This window comes from Catharus ustulatus, chromosome 29 (assembly GCF_009819885.2).
Source record: "Catharus ustulatus isolate bCatUst1 chromosome 29, bCatUst1.pri.v2, whole genome shotgun sequence".
Taxonomy (NCBI): Eukaryota; Metazoa; Chordata; class Aves; order Passeriformes; family Turdidae; genus Catharus; species Catharus ustulatus.
This window is the reverse complement of record NC_046249.1, coordinates 5,643,397-5,663,735: the sequence shown is the minus strand read 5'-3', so window position 1 is coordinate 5,663,735 and position 20,339 is coordinate 5,643,397. Positions and strand designations below refer to the sequence as shown.

General features: G+C 59.8%; 1 protein-coding gene across 4 annotated transcripts in view; it reads right to left on the bottom strand.

Annotated features, from left to right (window-relative positions):
* The window catches only part of NFIC (nuclear factor I C), a 40,643-nt gene extending 24,915 nt beyond the window's left edge, over nt 1-15,728 (bottom strand). For 2 of the 4 annotated variants that reach the window (XM_033082242.2, XM_033082243.1), the window contains exon 1: nt 13,189-13,371. In XM_033082242.2, the coding sequence (XP_032938133.1) occupies nt 13,189-13,218 (30 nt within the window). In that variant the 5' untranslated portion in view covers nt 13,219-13,371. Of the gene's footprint in view, nt 1-13,188; nt 13,373-15,425 lie in introns of those variants that run through there. The other 2 variants (XM_033082241.2, XM_033082240.2) reach the window with 2 other exon arrangements.
* Nucleotides 15,729-20,339: the final 4,611 nt, after the last annotated feature.

The following is a 20,339-nucleotide window of genomic DNA, read 5'->3' as shown; positions in this document are numbered from 1 at the left end:
CTGTACCCCCTTTCCAGGGGCTGCTGGGGGGCTGGCTTTCCATGCCAGGTGCTGTGAGGGGAAACTGAGGCACAGGTCCAGCCCGGCTCTGTCTTGCGGTGGAGTGGGGAGAGGAAGGAGGGATGCGCTGTGTTGAGCAGGGCATGCCATGGAGGATTAACTCCTCCGCAGCCCAGGGTTTGGCAGCGCCAGGGATTGGGAAGGGGTACAGCTGAGGCGCTGCCCCTTCCCGTGCTTCTGCCACCAGCTCGGCAGCGCTGGGCTCTGCACTCCAGGGACCCTCCACCCTGGGGGCAGCGGGGATGGTCCGTGCCATGCAGGGACACAGCACCTGGCACGGGCACCTGGCACGGCCACCCTCCGAGCATCCTCCACTCCAGCGCCTTGTCCAAACAGGTCGGGCTCAGTGAAACAGCCTGAATTTTCCGATGAAAAAAAAAACCAAAAAAACCCCACGTTTCCTCAGGAAATTCCCGAGCAGTTTTCACGGGGGAGGCGCTGGGGTGAGGGGCGGAGGAGGAGGAGCGGGACGGGAGGGGTCAGACACCTCAGCAGTTGGTTTTGCTCCCCACCAGCATGGCCTGGGCTGCAGGGAGGAGCGGGGTGCCATCCCCACCGCGGGCAGGGCGCGACACAGGACAACCTCCCTGCATCGCAGCCCTGCAGGGACCACACAGGGTTTACTCCATGCAAAGATGCTCAGCCGTCCCTCCAGCAGCCACACACCTCCGAACTGCTGCCGGCTCCCACGGCTGCTGCTCATACCAGGTCCCGCGGCCCTGCGAGCCTGGACAGGGGCTGGCAAGTCAGGCACTGGGCTCCGTGCCCCCACGGGAAGCCTTGGCGTGGTGGCAGGGGGGGATGCGACTACAGAGGTTCCAGTAATCCTGAAAATCCCTGTACCTTAAAAGGGCACAGCAGGGGCTTGCTTTCCCCTCACCAGAGTCCGTGGATGCCCTTAGCATGGACCGCGGAGCCTCCGGTAGCTGCTTGTAACTGTTAGCTGAAGCGGCTCTGGGTAATGAGTTAACCTGGTAATGAGACCTGTTGCCGAGACAGATGCAAATGATTGGGAAGTGCTCATTAGAGGGGATGGAAGGAGGCACTTAGGCCCTGAAAGGCACCCAGCCCTTCCCGGGGCCGCCCTGCACCCTATTAGAGCCCATTTTACAATAATTGCTCCAGAGGAGGAAATCTATTTGGATTCATCATAAAGTATTTATTAACAAGAGCTTATTCATAATTTTTGCTGCTCGCCGGTGTGGCGCGGCCGGGCGTCCCGGCCTGCTCCACATCGGATCGTGGTTTCCCCTGGCAGGGAGAGCAGCAGCACTGTGCTGGGGCAGCGAGGGGGCATGGGGGCAGCTGAGGCTCCCAGGGCAGGTATGAGCTGTGCAGGCCCCACGACAGAGCACGTGGGCAGAACACTCTGTTACAGCCACGTTCTCCCCCAGCTCTTGGCCGACCCAGCCCCTCACTTGCAAAACCCCTCCTGCAGCCCACGCCGGGGCACAGAGCCTCGGTGCCCCGGGCATCTGGCTGGCACCACTGGCACAGAGGAGGTGAAGGCAGGACACCGCGCATCCTCCTCACAGCTTCTCTCTCTCCAGATCCTGTCTGTGGCTTCTTTTTCCCCTCCAGAGCCAAGAGCATCCCCCGGCCAACATCCATGCGTGGCTGGGGGCTGTGGGTGGGCTGGACTGTTCCCGCTATGGGTTCTGGTGGAAGGGTGAGCAGAAGGCAGAGAGGGGCTCCCACCCCTCATTTGCTGCCGCGATGTTCAGCCCTGCTCAGGATCAGCCCAGGACGGGGTGGGTGGGCTCGTACAGCCCCTGGTGCTCACCACGCACCCGGGACCACGGTGACCACACACCCCTCATTGAGTCGCCCTGGGGTCCCCACACCTGGTGCTGCCCAAAAACGCCCCGCCTGGTCCTCTGAGCCGCCCCAGAGCAGGCAGGTCCCCGCCGCCCCCGGGGGCCGGGCCGGTGCCCACCTGCCCGCGCCTACGTGCCGGGGCGGGAGCGGTGCCGGCGCTCGCCCTCACAGGTGCTGCGGCTGCGAGCGGGGGCGCGGGGAGCGCGCCGAGGCCGCGGGTCACAGGAGGCCGCGGCGGCAGAGAACCTGCCAGTTGCTTTGGAAAACAGCAGGAAGAAAAGCAGCTCTCTTGGCAGCCCCGGGCTCCGGTGCCAGCGCTGCCTGGGCCCCCGCCAGCCAGCACAGCCTGCCCCGCAGACGGCAGCTGGGGGTGGCCCAGGTGGGATGGAGCCGGAGGGGGCTTCTCCGGCGGCATGGTACGTGCCCCGACACCGTGCCCAGCACCGCCTCTGGTCTGCCTGCGTGCACCCCCACCCCAGCAATAACTGGCATTGCCGGTCCCCGGGTTTCCTAAATGCACCCCAACCTAGGGAGCAGCGTGCCTAGCATGCAGGGAGGGGTACAGGTGCCCCAGGGATGTATCCAGTAGCAACACAGCTAGCGCTGGGTGGTGGAGGAGCCAAGAGGGCTCTGCTGAGGGAGACTTGATGGTGTGAGAGCCCAAAACCATTCGCTGCCTTCCTGGAGACTCACTTGGACTTCCTGGGTGCCTCCGTTTCCCCAGGTGCCGTCTCCGCGCGTCCCCTTTGGGGTTTGGGAGCCGACGGCTCAGTCACTTTCCCAAGGTGACCCCACCTGCCCCCAGGGTGAGGCGCTGCCTTTCCAAAAATAAGGAAACTGAGGCACGTCACCTGCCAGGCCAGCCCACAGAAGAGGCAGGATGCGACGGTGACTGCTGAGGTCTGGGAGAGGTCTGGAAGCAGCACAGGGGGGACCCAGCCCATGGCCAAGGGGATGTCCCCTCGTCCTGGGAAGCATCCCGTGGCCAGCAACACCACAGCCACGTGGCTTCCCAGCCGAAACACCCCCGGGGCTCCAAGGAAGGGAAATATTTTATGGAACTGGAAAAAAAAAAAAAAAATCTTTGCCAACGGGTCCTGGCGCTGCTAGCTCCTCCGCCCTGCCCTGCGTCAGCGCGGGGCCCTGGGGGTGGCCCGTCCCCACCATCCCTGCTCCTGGCCCATGGCGGGGGCTGCGGTGTTTGAGACCCAGCACTTTACCCGTCCCATATCCCAGGGTCTCAGCCTGGGAGCTGCCAAGATGTGATCCAGGGATGGAGTTTGCTCCCAGGAGCAGAGAGGGAAACTGAGACGGGAGATGTGTTGGGGCTGGCAGCACTGTATTCGCTCTGGGGAGGGGCCACCACCAGAAAGGGTCCCTCCAGCCCCGCTGGGCCGGGTCCAGGGCTCTCAGCCCAGCTTTAGCCCCTGACGCAGGAGGTTTTATTTCCCTCCCAACATATTTTTAGTCCTGCCTGCTTTGCCCTGGCCTTTCCGAGGGGGATTAATTCCCCACCATCATGCACCATTAAAGATGTAGGGGTGCAGAGGGGTGTCCCCAGCTCCCTCCTGGGGGTGCCTGCTGGGAGGGATTGGCACTTGAGGGTATCTCTGCTCCCCATGATGGGCAGTGTTGTGATGGGTTTGTGGGGCTCACTCCACTGCAAATCCAATCCCTGGAGCAAGTCAGTGGTTAAAAATAGCCCCGGCCTTTTGCCACAGAATCAGCGACCTTGTAGCAGGATTGGCCACCCCAGGGCCCTGAAGGTGAAGAGTTCATGGCCCCCACCCCACAGCCCCAGTGCCTTTGCTCTGCCAGGGATATGCCAAAGGCTCAGTCCTCCAGTATCTCATCGGCTCCCTGGGTGCTCTGGACAACATGCCAGGACCCTCCACAGAGAGACGGAGAAACTGAGGCACAGGGTGGTGCCTGGAGATCAAAGGGGCTGGGCGTGGCCCCAAAGGGTCAGCTCTGAGCCTAGCCGGGCCCTGCACCGCGAGCACTGAAGGATGGGAATGGTTCAATGGTGTGGAAGGGGGATGTTCATCCTCTTTCGGCAGCTCAGCAGAGCCTTCCTGGGGAGATTCAAAGGCTGAGCCCGGCTGGGTCCTATTTTGGGAGGGTTTTGGATGCCTTCCAAGCGACAGAAGTGGGTGGGGGCTGACCTGCACAAAGGGACTCTGTTCGGGACGCTGGGCTCCGGCGGTGCCCGGCGCGGAGGCTGGTGGCAGTGGCCAGTCCCCTTGTCCCCCACGTGATGGGTCAGCAGCCCAGGTTGGGGCAGGGGGCGAGTGCCCTCCTTCCATGCCGGGTGCTATTCCCCACCTGGATGTAAGCTGAGGCCCGGGACAGGACTGCCCTTGCCTCCCGGGTGCGGCTGTAACCGCTAAGTGATACTGCCATACCGCGGAGACAGCCGTGACAATCTGCCTCGTGGTGCTCCAACAGCCACCCGCCCTGGGCTCCTTGCCCAGGCTGGCCCCGAGCCATCCTCTAGGGGAGTCCAAGGTCCCCCAGTGGGGTCGGGCGCTTTGGGAGCCAATACCCCAGTCACAACTCCACGACAGAACAGGAAAAACCCCTCGACAGGCCGGATCCCACCAGCTCGATTGCCACTGCAGGGCACACCGGGATACCAGCATACCAGACCAATGGCAAGGACTGAGGGCCCTCCTGCGTCACCTCACCCTCTCCCCACTGGCCACCTTGGGACCTGGGGTCCTCCAGAAAGCTCACGGGGCCATTGTGCCACGACCAACCTGTGCACATTGCACGGTGCCTGCCGCACGAAGAGCTGTGAGTGCCCACGGGCACTGGCAACAGAGACCCTGGCATAGGGTCTGAGGTCCTCACCAAGGTGATGCTGGGAAAGCTCCTGTCCCTGTCCCCTCTGTCCCCAGCTGCTGCTGGCGACTCCTCTCTCCAACCAATTCCCCACCGCAAGGCGAGGAAGCTGATGAGCGCGTCCCGGTTCCCTCCGGTGGTACCTCAGGATGCAATGCAGTCATCGTTAATGCATCTGGACTCATTTATGGGGATGAGAAAATGTTTCCAGGTTTCCCACAAAGTCCCATTAAGATCCCAGTCCCACTCTATTTTTAGTGCCCTCATCAACAACGCCTTTCCCAGCCACCCCGGCGCTCCAGAGCCCCATGGGGCTGGTGGGGGCACCCTGGGCACATGCCTACCTGGCTTTGCTGGGAGCTGAGCTGAACCCAGACTGGGCAGCTGGAGGGGGCAAACCCTGGCCCGCACTCCCCAACCCAGCAGCTTTTCACCCAAGTGCAAAGGGTGGTGGTGGGGGTGCTCCAGCCTGGCATTTGCTTGGAGGAAGAAAGAAACAGGGTAGGAAGCAATAGAAAAAGCTGCCCCAGATCACTGCATCAGTGGAGGCTGCAGGACCTCACTCACCATGGAGGGTGGAGAGCGGCTGGGTCTTAACATCCCTGCAGGTGTAGGGTCACACCCTGCAGCACCAGATTGTCACCTGGCGGTGGCCAGAGGCTGGCCCAGCCAACCCGTCCATCAGCAACCCCCAGCGCGCTGGCAGCGTCTTCTCCCAGGCAGCGGGTGCCCACAGGGCTGTCGGTGCAGCTGGCAAGGGCACGAGGATCCTGCCCTCGGCGCTGCGCCCTCCCAGGCTATCTATAGCCATGACCTCAGCGAGACCCGGGGCAGGACCCGGCCGCGCATCGTCCCTTCTTGGCAGGGACACCGCCTCAGCCCCCACCAGGCACAGAACAGCCGCCAAGCCGAGGCTTTTATCCCGTACATTCGCTAATCCGACGGGATTCGATGTCAGGGGCTGCCCATGGGAGGCTCACAAAGGCCGTTTCCAGGGGTGCTCAGCCAAGCGATGGAGAATGCCAGCCGGGAAGGGCAGCCGGCGGTGCTGGGTGTCACCGCGTTAGGTGACAGGGTCTGACCCCGAGGGCTGGACGGGAGGGAATGTGTGTGACCCGGCTGCGAAGAGGTCGCGCAGGGGACGTCCTTGCGTAGGCGGGGGTGACATGAGGACACCCCGCAGCTGCGCCCCGCAGGCGTCGGGGTCACAGCCTCCTGCAGAGCCGGGGGTCGTGGGGAGGACCTGCTCGCTCTGCGCCGGCTGCCCCGAGGGAAGCGGGGAAGGGGTGGCCCAGAGGAGGGGAATTTCCCCGGCTTTTTTCTCCAACAAACTCCTTGGCTTGTGCAATTAGAGAAATTTGTTTAACAAACTCCCGGGGGAGCGGAGCGGGAAGGTGGGGTGGCGCGCAGCCAGGGCGCTGCTCGCACAGGCCCGCGCCCTCCCCGCCTGCGCCTTTGATCAGCAGCGCACTGCGCCGCGTAAAGGGAGCCGTTCCCTGTGGCCGGGGCTACGATGTGCCAAGGAAGTGCCCCGGACCCTGCGGACACACTGCCCGTGGTAACCCCTCGCCACGTGTCCCTCAACTGCTGCTTCGCAGTCCCTTGCGCTCATCACCCCCATTCCCATCTCCCTCGTGCTCGCCAGGGTGGCACGACCCTGGCACTCTGCCACGCTCAGCCTCCAACCTCGCGGGCCACAGGTGCGCACACGTGTGTGCCCCACTGTGCCCGTGCGCAGCGGAGGCTCCGGGCGCGCACTCGCCCGCTCGCTCCCGCTCTCTTTCTCATGCGATGCCATTTCCACCAAAAACTCTTTACTCGGCACTTTTCCCCTCATTGGTATTCACGCCGCGCGCTCGCTGTCCTGGCGCACAGGTTACTAAAGGAGATTTTGCGGCGCAGCGTGGCGGGGGTCACATTTCAGCCTGCGCCGTCTCGCTTTCCCAAATCGCTGGGCAGCAGCCAGGGACGGCAGGAGGGGGTGCAGGATCCGGCACATCACAGCTCCCGCCAGGCAACCGTGGGACCAAGCGGCCTCGTCGCCTGTGGCAGCGGGGCGAGGCGGGCTGGCGGCGGCGCCTCTGCAGCACACAGTGATGGGTGGCTCCCTGGGGACAGCCAGCAGGTCACCGGCGCTCGCGGTCCTCCCGGCAGCCCCACGTGCCTGTGCAATGCGGGAGCACCTGGAAAAGGGGGTCTGAGCAGAGAGGGGGGGCCCACACCTGGTGTTGTTAACAACCTGCCAGCACCCAGATGAGCCCTGAGTGACATCCACCGTGCAGGGGTGTGGAGGGAGCAGTGGTGTCTCTCATTTTCAGGGCTGCTTTGGGGAAAGGGGAAATGTCTGGGTGGAAAATCAACATTACTCTCTCATGAGCTTTTTTTTTTTTTTTTCCTTTGAAAGCAAAAATATTTCTTGTTTTTTTGTGATCAGAAACATGTTGGGGGTTTTTTGTACAACAGCCGGTCAAATACCATTTCCCTGTGAAGGGAATGCAGGGGCCCTTTGCAAGGAGAGCGAAAGCCTTCTTAAAAGACAAAACAAAAACCCCAGTTTTAAAAAAAATCCACCTGGCTATGGACTTGAATAAGGGAAGAGGGGTCAGCAGGAGGGCCAGATCCCAGTGCTCCCGTGCCAGGTAGTGCTGCTGGAGTGGTGGTGGTAGGGAGGGCAACGTCCACGGCAGGCAACCTGAAGCCCAGACCTGGGGATTTCACCCAAAATGCTGCTCAGTGCTGGCTGCTGGCCGGGGAAGGAGGATTAATGTGCTTTTAGAGCAGTGGTGAGTTAACCAAGAAATCAATCCTTGGCAGTGGCTGGCCCCAGGTCCCCCAGCGCGTGAGCGCTGCCGCACCTGGGCCACGGGATCCTTTCCCAGCTCCTCTCCAGGACTTGGGAAGCTCCGGGTCTTGGCGGCCGGCACAGGGCGTTGGGTGCCAGCCAAACTGGCACAGAGCGTCCGGCCGCGGGGGATGCCTGCCCAGGGCCGACATGACGGATGGCGAGCTCAGCCGCCCGCCCGGGTGCGAGCCAGGCCCTGGGATGCCCGGGGGTACCCTGTGCCTACCCTCCCTGCAGCTGGCACGTCCCAGGAGTCTGAGGGTGAGATCTCAGGGAGTCTGGCTTCCAGGGCAGGGAGGGAGGCTGAGCTCAGGCTTTGGTCTGCACCAATTTGGTGAACCCAAAAGCATCCAGGTACTGAAAATCTATTTGGCACTGGGCACTCCTAGTCCACCATGAAGCTTTGCCTCACTCAGATTCAGCCCCACCAGCAGCCCTCGGCCACGCCACACCAACGTCACCAGTGATGCCACATGATTCTGGCAGGGCCTGGCACCCACTGATGCCCTGGCTGCTCCCATCGCCTTCACCACCCTGCCTCGACCTGCCCGGCACAACCCACGGTGCTGTGGGAGAAATCCTCTCCCCATGGGTCCCTAAGGAGCACATCCCTGCCACCCCACGGTCCTGCCTGCACTTCCCAGCTTGGGTGTACAGCAGCCCCTTCAGCCCCTTCCCACAGGCAGCCAGCCCCCTCGGAGATGCTCTGTGCTGGCACTGCCATCCCTGTGCAGAGGAGACACAGCACAGCCGGGGGTGGCAGGCAGCATGCCAGCTTCACAGAGAGGGATTTTACCTCCCTGACAACTCTCCTTCCCCTCCAGTGAGGGACTCTGGGGATGCTCCCCATTAGGATCACCATGCCCATCCTGCCAAGGGCTTGGCTTGTGGCTAGAACAGGTGCAGGCACGATGGGAGTGATGGTGGGAAAATGGGCACCCCTTGGGCTGCAGGGACGTGTCCAGGGGCCAGGCACAGGGATGGCTGGCACAGGCACCATCGGACAAGGAAGGAAGGTGAGCAAACAGGGCAAGCTGTCTTTGTCCCTGGGGCCATTCCCAGAGAGCCCTACCTGGCAGGGACCTGCCTCCACCACCTCACAGGTGGGAGACACTGATCCTCCATTTCCTTGTGAGTCCCAAGGCCCTCCTCGCTGTGCACCGCCCTGGGTCGGGATGGATCCCTCAGTGCCAGTGTGGCACTTCTCCCCTGGGCTTTTGAGCTCCCCATTCCAGGAGCCCAGGGCTCCTCAGGGAACCGCCTTTCTCGCTCTTTGCTGTGCCTTGATAAGGGCTGGCTGGGCAGCCTTGCTATGGTTCCTCTGCACCGGGAGCCTTGCCACGCCAGCACTGCCCTGGCCACACCGTCCGCGCCACAGCCACCCCTGAAAGTGGAGAAAACCACCAGGTCAAAAACCACCAGGTCAAAACAGGATCAGGCTACGGCTGTCAGCATGCATCCCCAGCCCTACCAGGCTCAGGGGAATAGGAAAGCTCCAAAGGGAGCTATTCCCAATTGCTCCAAGAGCTCTGGGCAGTGCTCTGGGCTCTGGCAGCTGGGCTTTGTTCAGCAGTCTGCAAAGGCGTGCGCACACCCGCAGCGCTGGGCATGCAGTGGGATCACTCCCTGCCCCAGCACAGAGGGAACTGAGCGCATGAGGGACCTGAACCACGGTCAGGGAAGGAACCGTGAACAGGGAAAAGCTGCCCATGGAGGGGAGAAATCGGCAGGTACCTTGAAAAAGGGTGGCTGATTTACTGCACTAGGCCCCAGACAAATTCAAGGTGATGAGGGGGAGACCGGCACAGTGTGAGCTCCAACCAGCAGCCCCTCATGCAGCTGGTTTTATCCCATCTGCCTTCCCGCATGCCCATGCCGGCCCTCCGATCCAGCATCAAAAACCTCACTGAAAACAGGATCCTGGGTGAGGATTTAAGATGGGATCAGGCAGGAGCAGCGGGCATGAGCAGCGGGGCAGGGCTCGCCAGGGCAGGCGGGCACGGCGCGGCAGGCGCCGCGGGGAAAGCGAGGATCTCCCGAAGGTTGCATTTAAAGAACAGCCTCATTGTTTTTCCCAAACAATACTCAGCAGATGGGAGAATTGAAAGTGTGTTGCAACCTTCCCTCTCTTCCCCCGCCATGCCCGGCTTGCTGCTCCCATCCTTTGGCAGCCGATCTGAGCTCCCGGCTGGAAACCAGTTCTCCGGAGCTACTGGTGGAGGGGGTGAGCACCGGTGCTGAAAAGCCCCCATGCGTTTGGGAAGGGGGCTTGCCAAAGGATGCCCCATGAGATGTGCCCAGCAGGCAGCTCCCTGCTCCAGCCACATGCTTGCGGCAGCGGTGGCAGCCGAGTGATGTGCGGAGCCCAGCTGTGGCCGGGAGAGGTGGAAGCCCCTCGGATGCCTGGAGATGTGGCTGTGACCGTGCCACGTGGCTGCAATGCTTCTGTCAGCCCAGCTCCACCCCCCAGGCCCCGAGTTGTGCCCGTTTGCTGGTACCGAGGTTTGTGCCAGGGCAGCTTAGCCAGGTGCCCCCCAACGCCCCTCAGATCCTGAGTCCTGACTGTGGCACACACGAGGGTCCGTGCCTGGCCACTGGCTCTCTGTCAAACAATGTGGGTGCGTTGCCTCTGCCATCCCATAATCAGCTCTGCATGGAGCCTGGGGGAGGGAAGAGGGTCTCTGTACAGACCCTGGCGGGATGCCCGGCTTCCAACATTGTGGCTGCCTTGGAGGATGGCGCCCATCTCACTTCATTCCCACCCTGCTGGTACCAGGGTGAGGGACTGGGGGTGTGCTGGGGGCACTGCCAGGTACCAGGCACGAGCCAGAGGTGTAGGAACACCACCAGTCATAAAATTTGCAATATTCTCCCACCAGAACTATCCCAAATCTCCCCCCACTGCGGATCCAGGAGCCAAGGATAACCATTATAGCTTTGGAAATCCCTTTGGCTTCTCGGCAGCAGCTCCCAGGGGACACACGTGCAGGTCCCTGGCAGGTGCTCAGCTCCAGGGTTATTTTGGAGCCCGGGCAGCCGGACACCCCCCACCCTGCTTCCCCGTGGGCAGGGTGAGGCCTCGTGCATGGCGGTGGTTCCGGTGCTGCTTCCCTGCTAATCTAGGCAGCTCCCTCTTGATTTCCCGGCCTGTCCCTGAGCGGGGACAGAGGTGAGCTCCGGAAGCGGGAGGAAGTCCCCAAGCACGGACACAGAGCTGGGGAGGGCACAGAGCCACCCTCTTGCCTGACGGCAGACACAGCCGAGGCCGTGGCCAGGAGCGTGTCACGGGCGATGCCTTTGCCAGGGCTATTTCGGTGCCGCTGGGCTCTCCAGCTTGGGCCTGTTCCGGCTGGGAAGGGCGCCTGCCCGAGGGGTCCCGCGGTCCCAGCAGCCGTGCCGGGCTCCAGGGCTGGCAGTGCTGGTGGTGGGGAGATGCGCAAAGGCCAGGGCAGGGCGGCTCCCGCGCACGTTCCAATGTATCCACATCACCATCCGCAGCTCCCGAGCCCGGGCGAGCCTGCCCGCCGCGGGTGGGATGGGAACGGGAGCGGGAATGGGAACGGGAACGGCCGGGCTGGTGGTGGGGGACGATGCCTGCTCCCATCCGAGCCGGGCTGGACCGGAGCTGAGGCTATGCCAGGGTGAAGGGAAGGGCACCAGAGCCCTCCCTGTGCCCTGGCAGTGGGGCAGAGGATCCGCGGAGGAGAAACCAGCTCCCCTCCGAGGAGCCAGGAGGAGTGCTGGGAACAGCACGGGTTTGTGAGGAGAAAGGCTCTGCCAGCTCCGGCCCGGCCAGCGACCGCACGGCTTCCCACATCACACCAGCACTGTGAGCTGGCAACAACAGGCACTGCCAATCCAGCACCAGCTGGAGACTGGGAGGGTTGGGAGGTGGTGGGACCCCTGGCATGGATGGAGTCAGGGTAGGAAAGGCGGGATGGCAAGAAAAGGGAAAAAAAGACAGAAAAAAAAGGGGCCGGGGGGTAGGGGGAGAAGCAAGCAAGAAAAAAAGAGACGGGGAAAAAAAGAAAATAGAAAAAAAGCCAGAAAGAAAGAAAAAAAGCAAGCAAAAAATAAAAAAGAAAAATAAGGGAAAAAACAAAAGTACAAATAAAAATATAAAGTGAAAAGAAAGAAAAAGAGTAAAAAAAAAAGAAAATAAAAAAGAAAAAGCAAGCAAGCAAGAAAGAAAGAGAAGTAAATAAGCCAGATTGAGGTGTGACCCTTGCCAAGTCAACCACACGACAGGGAGCACCACCTCAGGGTCATCTGAGCAGCCTTGGTTCTGCCCACCCTGCCCGTGTCCTCACCAGCCTCACACTGCGGCCGGGGAGAGCCGGGCCCGGACCCCGCACTGCCCCCGCACCTCACAGCACCACGAGGGGACCCCCACGGACCCCTGTGGGCAGCGGAACCCAAGCCCCGAGGCAAAGCCAGATCCAGCCCGCAGCTGCGTCCCAAGGGAGGGGGGTCTGACAGGAGGGAATCTGGCACGGGCAGGGTCCTGCAGCAGAACCCCCTCCCCACAGCAGAGCCCCCGTGGGGTGCAGCACGAGGCCGGGCCCGGAGCGGGCAGCGGCTGCCAGTAGGGAACAGGTTACGAGGCGGGGAAAGCTGCCTGCTCAATAATTAAATAAATATCAGCGATCAATAAGCACAATGCAAAGGCAGAGCCGCAGTGGTCGTGCTGTGGGCAAGGGGGGGGTTCCTGAATCTTCCCCCTGTGGCCGTACCGGCTGTAGGGGGAGATTTCGGGGACACCCCGCTTGCCTGCAGCGTGGGCCCAGGCACAGCCACCCTGCCTCGTGCCACCGCACCACGGCAGCGTGGCCTGGGGTGACACGGGTGTCCCCACGCACAGCTTGGGACTGCCCCTTATCACCCCGACGGGGACTGGCATCACCCCTCGCCTCGGATACTGAGGGGGTGCCCCCCACATCCTGCCCTGCACCACCCCCACTGCCCTCTCACCCGCCAGCGCAGCGTGGCACGGCTGGGTGCACATTGTACCAAAGTTGGAGGATTTTGAACAAAATGCCGGTGCCACCCTCACCCCTTGGACCCCACCATGTGCAGCTAGCCTGGGGGGGAAGGAAAAAGTTTCACACTACGCAAGAGGCTGCACGGCCGAGCCCGAGCCTGCAGCACCGAGCCCCCCCCAAGGGTCCCCGAACCCACCGAGGACTCCCCGCACCCCACGGTTGCCCCCCCGCACCCCCAAAGCCGGCGGCTTCCCCGCACCACCCACCTCTGGGCGCAGCGAACAAAAAATAAAACCCAAACCACAACGCAATCTTCCAACCCCCCCACGCCCCAAGTGAAAGTGAAGGCTGAAAAACCCAAAAAGCACCAGAAACACCATAAAAAAAGCCCTGCAAAAGGCAAGGGAGGGGGACAAGAGGGGAACGCGGCTCCTCTGAGCAGCCCTGCACGGCCCCAACCCGCCTTTCTCTGTTATGATTATTTTTAGGGAGGGGGGGTGTCACATTTTGTTGAGTTTTCTTGGGTTTTTTTTTTCTTTTTTTTTTTTTTTTTTTTTTTTTTTTTTGCATTGCTACTATTAAAGTCTGTTGCGGCGAAAGGAGCAAATTGGGGGAGGGGGGACGCGGGGGGGTCCCGGTTACCTGGGTCAGGCAGAGAGGAGACGAATACATCCCGAGCCGTGCTGGGAAAGTGCCTAATTGCAGGGCTGAGACTCGAGGCGTAAAAGTTACTGAGTCATTTCGGAGGCTGGAGCAGTCCGGGCGTTTTTTCTCTCTCTCTCCTCCGGAGCGGCTCTGCGGGGCCCGGGGGGGGGCAGCCGGGCTCGGGGGGGCGGCCCCGCGGGAGGGGGGGCCAAGGAGGAAATAAAAAGATTCCAACTTCCACCCCCCCGCCAAAAAGACTTAAAAAAAAAAAAACCAAAACCAAAACAAACCAACCCCTAGAAAAAAAAATAAAAATAAAAAGCAAAATTTCCCCCCCCTTTGGAAAATAAAGCGCTTTCTTGTTGTTGTTGTTGTTTGTTTGGGGGTTTTGGGAGAGCGGTTTAAAGAGGCAGAAGGGTCATCCTCGCCCCGGGGGGGTCGGGGGTCCGCACCCAGCCTGCAGGCACGGGCGGCGGGGAAGTTAGAAGGGAAGCGGCTCCATCCGAGACCCGGGCAGCGGAGAGAGAGAGGAAAGAAAGAATGAGAAAATGAAAAAAAAAAAAAAAAGAAAAAAAAGAGCGAGGAATGAAGTGACGTTATGAAAAAAGCCCATCCCAAAATATTACATCCCATTTAAAGATGTAGGAACCCCCTTTGGCTCGCAGGGCCGAGGCGCTGCGGGGCGGGGGGGGGCGGGGGAGGGACGGGGCCCCCGCGGGACGGCGAATCCCCCCTCGGCCCGGCGCGGCCAGCGCCGAGCGCGCCCGGCTTTGGGTGTTTTGGAGGTTTTATTTTTTATTTATTTATTTTTTTAAAACTAAACGGAGCCAATCCGGCGATGGGAGAGAAAAAACCCTGCAGATTCATGTGCAACTTCTGGGCAGCCGCCCCGGCGCGGGGGGGTGGTAGCGGTGTTACTCCCCGCACCCAGCCCGATGCGGGGGGGGCCGCCCCGCCGGCTCCGCGCTGCCCCCGCCGCATCCCGCGGAGACTCTTATCGCCCCTCACCCGCGTTATTTAACCACGGCCAGCATCACGGTGCCACGGGGGAAGAAAGTGCCACGGGCAGCCCCACCACCCCCGCCTCGTCCCCAGGAACCCCGCAACCCCTCCCGCACAAAGAGAGCAGGAGGTGAAAAAAGTGGAGCTTGCGCCCGACAAACTCCCAACCGCAAGTTCTCACTCCGCAACCCCCCGGCCCTGGCCGATCGCGGGCGCTAATGACGCTAATTAGAGAGCGCGCGGGGAGCGCCACGGGCGGAACACAAAGGGGATCCCCGGGCACATCCCGGCCCGGGGGGGCCGCGCCACGCTCCCCTCCCGCACCGGGGGTCGCCGCGCCCTTCAGGGACCCGACCCGCAGCACGGCGGCTCCCGGCGCGGGGCTGCGGCTCCAGCCTCTTCCTCCCAAAAAATCAGAAAACCGTTTTTTTTTTTTTGTTGTTTGTTTTGGTTTGTATTTTTTTTTTTCTCCTCTGCGGGGACGAGCCCCCGCAGCTCCTCTCTCCGCGCAACTGATTTTCACTCTCAACCTCTGCCGGCCCCCGTGGCCCATCTCCGCCCGGGGTTGGGGTTCACGCTACCCCCGCAGGAACATCCCCGTCCCCGCGGGATGCGGCGGCTCCGCGCAAACTTGCCCGGGCGGGCCCGCTCTCCGCATCCTCCCGGGGCGGCTCGGGCCGCGCCGCCGCGCTCCCCCCATGGCCTGGCAAGAGGCGAAGCGGACGAAGCCCCGCACTGCGGGGCCGGGGGAAATGTTTTTATTCTGCCATCGAAGATGGTGATTCCCCTCTCCCACCCCGCTTCGGGCAGGGCGGCCCCGCGCAGCGCGGACTTGAGCGCGACCCTCCCGGGCGTCACTTTCAAGTTCAAGTCGGTGCGGCTGGCGGCCTCTCCGCCCCTTTTTTAGCGGCCATTTTCAGCTCCATCCAGCCCTCCGCTGGCTGCGGAGGCTTCCCCCGCGCCGCGCCGCGACCTCCCCGCCGGGCGGCTCCCGCCGCCGCCTCCGCCCCCCGGTACCGCGGGGCGGGTGGGCAGGGGGAGGAGAGACGGCGGCAGCTTCCCCCCGCCCGCCCCCGCCGCCCCGCGCCCCCCCGCCCCGACACCGTATTAAACTCGCCCCGCCGCACCCTCCCCGGCAGCAACTTTTGCTCGTGGGGCACCCGCAAACACACGCACACGGGGGGAGGAGAGGGGGGAAGTAGAAGAGAAAACGAAAGTGTCATGGGACCTACCATCGCCAAGTGCAATTAACGGGCTCCAAGTTGCTGCGAAGCGCAAGGCAAAGAGGATGGATGGGCTGGTTTGGGATTTTGGTCTAAAACGTGTGTTTTCCACCGCGCCGAAGGAGGAGGAAAAAACCGCTGCCCCGCGAAAGAATTAAAAAATTAAAAACCCAATAATAATAATAATAACAATGATGGTAATTATAGTAAAAGTCCTCCGAGGCCAGCGGCACAGCACAGTGTCCCCCGCGGGCGGTCACCCTCGCTCCGGCTCCGTGGCGCTGCCGGGGGCCATGCTCCGGGCGGGGGGCCGGGCTGCGGGGCGGGGGGCGCGGGGCGGCGGTGACGGGCGGCGGGAGCGCGGAGCCCGCGCCCGGCCCGGCCTTATGTGCTGCGGGGGTGGCGGGGCTGGGGGATGGCGGGGGGGGGGGGAGGTTGCGATGGATATTTTTGGAAGGCAAGCAAAAAAAATATTTTTTCCTAAAAATTAATAAAAAGAAAAAAAACAAAAACTAAAAAAAAAATAATAATAAATAAAGCCCGGGAGCGGGGCGGGCGGGCGGCGCCTACGGCAGAGCAGCGCGGGCATCCCCCCTGCGCCCCCCCGGCGCAGCCCCACTCCGGCCGGGCACAGCTCCTCCTCGCAGCCCGCAGCGCCCCGGCCCCATCGCCGCCGCCCCCGCCTCCTCCTCCTCCTCTGCCTCCTCCCCTCGCCCGGGGCACCGGCGGCGTTGCGGCGGGGACGCTCCCGGTGCGGGGGCGGGGAAGGAGGAGGAGGAGGGAGAGAAGGAGGAGGAGGAGGAAGGCTCCGGCCCCGCTCGCCCGGCAGCGCGACGGCGGCCCCCGGATGGTGCGGGTAGGTGGCGGGGGCTGCGGCGCGGCCCCCCCCGGCCCGGCTGGCTGCGGGGCCGCCCCTCCGGCCCTGCCCGGCGCGGGGGGGCGGGGGGGGCGCGGCCCCGGTGCGGAGCTACCGCAGCGCGGGGAGGAGCCGCGGGGAGCGCCGGGCCCACCGCCCGCCCCCGCCGCGGGCATCCCCCGTGCGGCCCCGGCCCCGCTCAGCCCTGGCCGCCAGCCCCCAGCCCGGGCATCCCCGCGCTGCGGAGAGTCGCCCTCACCCTCACCCCCATCCCCGTTCCACGGACACACTTTACCACCCCGCTGAGGACACTCCCCGGTCACCCCAGTCCCCCGGTGCGGACACTCCTTTGGTCACCCCCCGCCTGTCACCCCTGTTCCCGGAGGCAGAAGCCTCCTGTGTCACCCCCCCGCCAGCCCCACCCCCGGGTGCCAACACCTGCCCTGGTCACCCTCCCTGCCCCCTGCCTGCCCCCCGACTCCAGCTCTCGAGCATCCTCCATCCCTGCCCCTCCATCCCCTCCGGGTTTCCCCACCCATCCCTGTCCCCCCATGCTCTCGTGCTCTCTCTTCCTTTCACCCCTTCCCCAGGAACACCCCCGGATTCCCCCCCTCTCTTAAAGCCACAGGCTGCTTTGCAGCCGGGGCTGGGCGGGCTGGGGGCTTTGCCCCCTCCCAGTCCCACTCAAAAGTTGGCAGCGACCTGGGTTTGGTCCGGGAGTGGCGAAGGGCTTGTGGGGTGGAGAGCGATTCCTTCATTTCTATCGACCCCTTTTGTGTCTGGACCTGGATTTTTAACCCTTGTTATCGAGTAATCCTTTAATCTCTTAATCCTTTCAAATAACCATATTTTTCTATAGGAAGGCAACAAAAATTAGATATTTTTTCAGTTTGCTGAGGGCCGAAGAATGCATCGTGTGCCTGGATTTTTCGGCACGCTCTGTAGTCCTGAACAAACAGGAGCATAATCTCTGTCTGCCTTGAGCTCAAATGGTTTCAGTGTGATAAATAATATGCTAAATAATTTATTATATATTTTAAAAATAAAATTAAAGCAAACTACTCAGTCATTTCGCTAGTTTTTATTCCATAATTTTCTCCCTCTTTTATACATGTATTTTTTAGAGGGGTGCTCTGAGCCTGATCATTTTTACAAGAGCTCAGCTCAAATTTGGCAGGGATTTTGGATACACGGGAGGTTTATTTTATCCATCCCCCATATCCCCTTTGCCTACTAAACCCACCACATACATACCAAGATACTGGACATTAATTTGCATATTCACAGAGTATTGTATTATATTATATAATATATATATTATATGTATAATATATATGCATATATTTACTGAGTTGTTTGTCAGACACAAGTACGTCCATCGGACGAGATCTAATTTTACTCCAGTTGTCTATAAAAAAAAGAGAAAAAATGATATAAAAAAAGAGAAAAATTCTTTAAATTTAAAACCTCCAGAACTTTTATTTTTTTTTTAATCACCATCTGCTCCCCCCCAAAAAAGCCACTTCCCTGTTTTAAAGATGAAAAAAAAAAAAAGGCTGAAATGAGCAGTTCCCTCGCCTCGTCCCAGCTCCAGAAGCCTTGAGGAATGTAAACTCGGCGGTAACTCTGCTCACAGAGCACAGTTTGCATTTTCTGCCCGGCTCTGAGCGCGATACGGCGCAAAAATAAACCCTGGGAAGAATTTGCCGATTTTTAACCGCTTCCAAGGCTGCCGTGGTGCCCGCTGGCAGCTCCTTCTCTCCTGCCAGGGTTTTATTTTTCTCCAGTGATTCCTTGTCTCCCCTAGCCTGGTGTGTTTTTGGGGGGGGATGTGGATGTTTGGGTTCAGGCTGTGGGAGGTTGCTGGGCTGCTACAGGCTGGCAGTGCCAGGGTGGGCAAAGAGAGAAAATGGGAGAGAAAGAGCAGGACTGGGATTTTATTTTCCCTTCTGCAAGGCCCTGGGGTGCAGGGTGATGGAAAAGGGGTTATTTATTTCTTCATTATAAAGAAGTTATTTCTTATTTCTTATTTCTTATTTCTTATTTCTTATTTCTTATTTCTTATTTCTTATTTCTTTATTATAAATAATAGTTTATATTTATTTATAATAAATAAACAACTGCTGTGGTTATTTATTTTTGTAATGCTGTTAAAAGTATTTCCTAGGTTATTCAAAGTTGGGGCTGAAGGGCTGCTGGCCTTGGTTTTTGAGACATCCCCTTGGGTTTCTAGTGGCCCAGGGGCACACCTTGTGTCCCCCCAAATTCATCCTGCAGTCTGTCCCCGCAAAATGATCCCATTTCTCCTCTGTCAGTGGGGACTCCTCCTGCAGGAACCATAACAGCAGTGGCCGAGGGAAGGAATAATTTCAGTGCAGTGAGTGACAGCTGTGCCCTGGCACTGGCAGGGCTGGAGGCAGAGCAAAGGGCACCCCAGATCCTGACCCCTGATCCGGGGCTCGCTCGGCCCTGGGGGTGCTGCAGGATTTGGGTACTGTGGGCTGAGCTGCCCATGGGGCCGGAGAGCTGCCACCAGACCCTGTGACCACCATCCCCATCCTGCTCACTGCAGCCCTCTCAACCTAAGCCTCAGTTCCCATTGTAACCTCAAGGCAGAAAATCACTAAAAATACAAAAATCCCTTTTTTTTTGTGTTTTCAGGCTGCCTGTAAACGACGTTTTGAGGATGGGGGTGGAATCCAAACCCAATTTAATTTTCCCATGCAGACCATCCCTACTGCCTCAAATAAAACAAAAAGTGTGGGGTGGATTTGGGGTGCAGTTCTGTTTCTCCCAGTGGTTTTTTGCAAGCATTAAAGCCCGGAGGTGGAAGCTGAGTTACTCCGGTTCTAGGGAGTGGCTGGATCGGGCCCTTTGTTCATTGCTTGGGTTTTTATCCCAGCCTGTTTGTGAGCTCACGACCCCCTGTCTATAAAACCATTGCTTAGAACAAGTGAAAATTTGTGGGCCCCCCCCTCAAAGCTGGATTTTATTTCTAAAGGGCATTTCATGGTTGATTTGTGCTGCTAAGACACCTCGATGCCAACTTTTGGGCTCAGCCAAGAGGGTTCAGATACCCATGGAGCAGCACAGGGCTGGATGCCCCCCCATTGCCACTGGAAAATATCCCCCAACCTCATTAACCCTTTTTTGGGGTTCATTTTTAGCATTTTTTCAGAGTTTTTTCCAGGATCCCATTCTGCTGGGCTCAACAGCACGGCCGAGCCACGTCCCCGCCAAAAAAGAGGGAGAGAAAGGGAAATAATCCATGTTGGGATAGTTTTGTTGCTGCCTTTCTTTGATTTTAAAATAACTTTTAAGGAGAATATTCTGGTTTTGACCAGAATTTATTTACTTTATTCCTGCATATGGCTCTTGGCCTAGGTCCCAAACAGGCAGAGGTCTGGCCTGGCTCGATTCAAAGCCAAAACGTGCAATGAAAAGAGATTTTTTTCCCCCTCCTTTTCTCTTTCTTTCTAAAGCAGGTTTTTAACTAATAAAATTGTTGCTGACAAGGGGGGGATTTCAGTTTAAAAATTGCTAGCAGATTTCAGGGAATTTTCTGCAGGAATTTCAAGGGGTTTTAGGATTTTTGCTGGGGGTTTTTATTGGTTTTTTCACTGCAAGTTAGATGTAAAAAGAAATACTATGAATCCCCAGTTTTTCCCCCAACTCTGTATTTTTTCCATTGGCTCAAACATCACCTTTTCCCTCTGGATTTGTTGGAAGACATCCCTCAAAGAGCTTGTGTAGCCCTTTCCCTGCTCTCACGCGGCGCGGCACAGGGAACTGTGACCTCACCAGAGGAAATCTCCCCCAAAAATGACCCTAAAACTTGGTTTTATATCAAAAGGGGACTTTGGGGAGGTTTCCAAATGGCTTCAAACACCACCACAGGGCCATGGTGCTGCTGCCCTCCCTATGCTGTGGACTTGGGCCGGGACTTTTGCATCCACGTGTGGATGGAGGCACCAGGAATTCTTGCAAGCCCTGAATTTCACTCATTTTGAAAAAAACTCCCAACAACAACCAAACCTCAAATGCAACCAGGAAACGTTTCCTCACTC